At 40.9% G+C, this 1,279-nt stretch overlaps 1 protein-coding gene across 1 annotated transcript; it reads right to left on the reverse strand.

Annotated features, from left to right (window-relative positions):
- Positions 1-211: 211 nt before the first annotated feature.
- On the reverse strand, positions 212-816 carry LOC110443981 (the record flags this gene model as incomplete). The annotated part of the gene is made up of 2 exons (XM_021488432.1): positions 212-432; positions 679-816. Coding segments are annotated over 2 exons (359 nt in total), but the record flags the coding sequence as incomplete, so codon positions are not given.
- Positions 817-1,279: the final 463 nt, after the last annotated feature.

Raw genomic sequence — 1,279 nt, forward strand, 5'->3', positions numbered from 1 at the left:
GTTGTTTAAAGTAAAATATTGACACCGGACAGATGCCGGACGGCCGGACAGACGAGGGACGCCGCACCAAGGCATAAGCTTACTTGGCCCTTCGGGCTAAAAATAAGTCAGAACAAATTCAAAGCAGTATACAACTAATTTATGGTGGAGGTAGGAAAATGATAATGATGATCAATTATACAGCACACTTATATTACTAGTCAGCACTTACCTTGGAGAATACTGTTGGCATGACAACAATGCTGCATGTGACCAGAGATGCTTAGCAACAAGAGCAAGTCTCTGGGCCTGGGCCTGACACTGTCCTAGAGACACCTGTAGACATTGGAGGTCAGACGGGGCAGACCCCAGGGACCTCTTCTCGTCCCCAACCCCACATAGAAAGGTACACACTGCATAGGTAGGCGTGGCCATATGGAATGCATAAGGACCCTTGGTGACAAAACAAACGAGAAGAATAAAGCACAACGCACAGGTGGAGTTTTGACACCTAGGTATACTGCAGAAACCAGAACAGTGCTTAACAAGTAATTTCAGAAATGTCTAAAGTAGAATGTATGGACTCGACCTTTAACCTTAGGATCATCAAAGTTCACATTGAAGCCTGTGCAGTAGGTTAGTATATAACATCATAGAAGCTACATGTAGTATATGACCTAGGGTACTTATGTAACATACATAGACGCTGTCCTTGAGCTGAATGGCTGTGTCCTCGTCCTCTCCTTCACTCCAGTGAAGCCAGGAGTCCATATGTTTCACGGCCGTGCAGTTCCACGTCTTCCTGAATGATTGTTTATACAGAATCATCCGACTCTGCTGTGGGAAAAAAATCAATGCAAAAATTAAACCAGAATTAACATATTTTCATAAAAACACTGACACAAAATTTCAAAGAATTGCCATTTATTGTAGTCAGTGACCTCGGGACTCAAATGTATTTGACTTTAGGAGGATAGTCTGACATATGTATCTTTTTTATTTTTTTGTTGAACAGAAATTTGTTTTTTAGCATTAAATGTGGATTTACATAACTTGTGAATATTTTCTGACTAACAAAACTGATGAATTTTGATGTAACAGAAAACGTCTTTTATACAGGAATCGGTGTCATTGGTTGACAAATTTGAATGCAAACCGTTTAAATGACCTTGACCTTGAGATTCTTAAATATAAACTCATTTCAGGTATACTTGCTAGAACAGCAACACTTAATCAGAATGGAATGCAACCGGACAGGATAGACATGGGTAACAAAATATGATCCCCCCCCCCCCCCCCC

This window comes from Mizuhopecten yessoensis, unplaced genomic scaffold (genome assembly GCF_002113885.1).
Source record: "Mizuhopecten yessoensis strain PY_sf001 unplaced genomic scaffold, ASM211388v2 hete_35909664, whole genome shotgun sequence".
Lineage (NCBI taxonomy): Eukaryota > Metazoa > Mollusca > Bivalvia > Pectinida > Pectinidae > Mizuhopecten > Mizuhopecten yessoensis.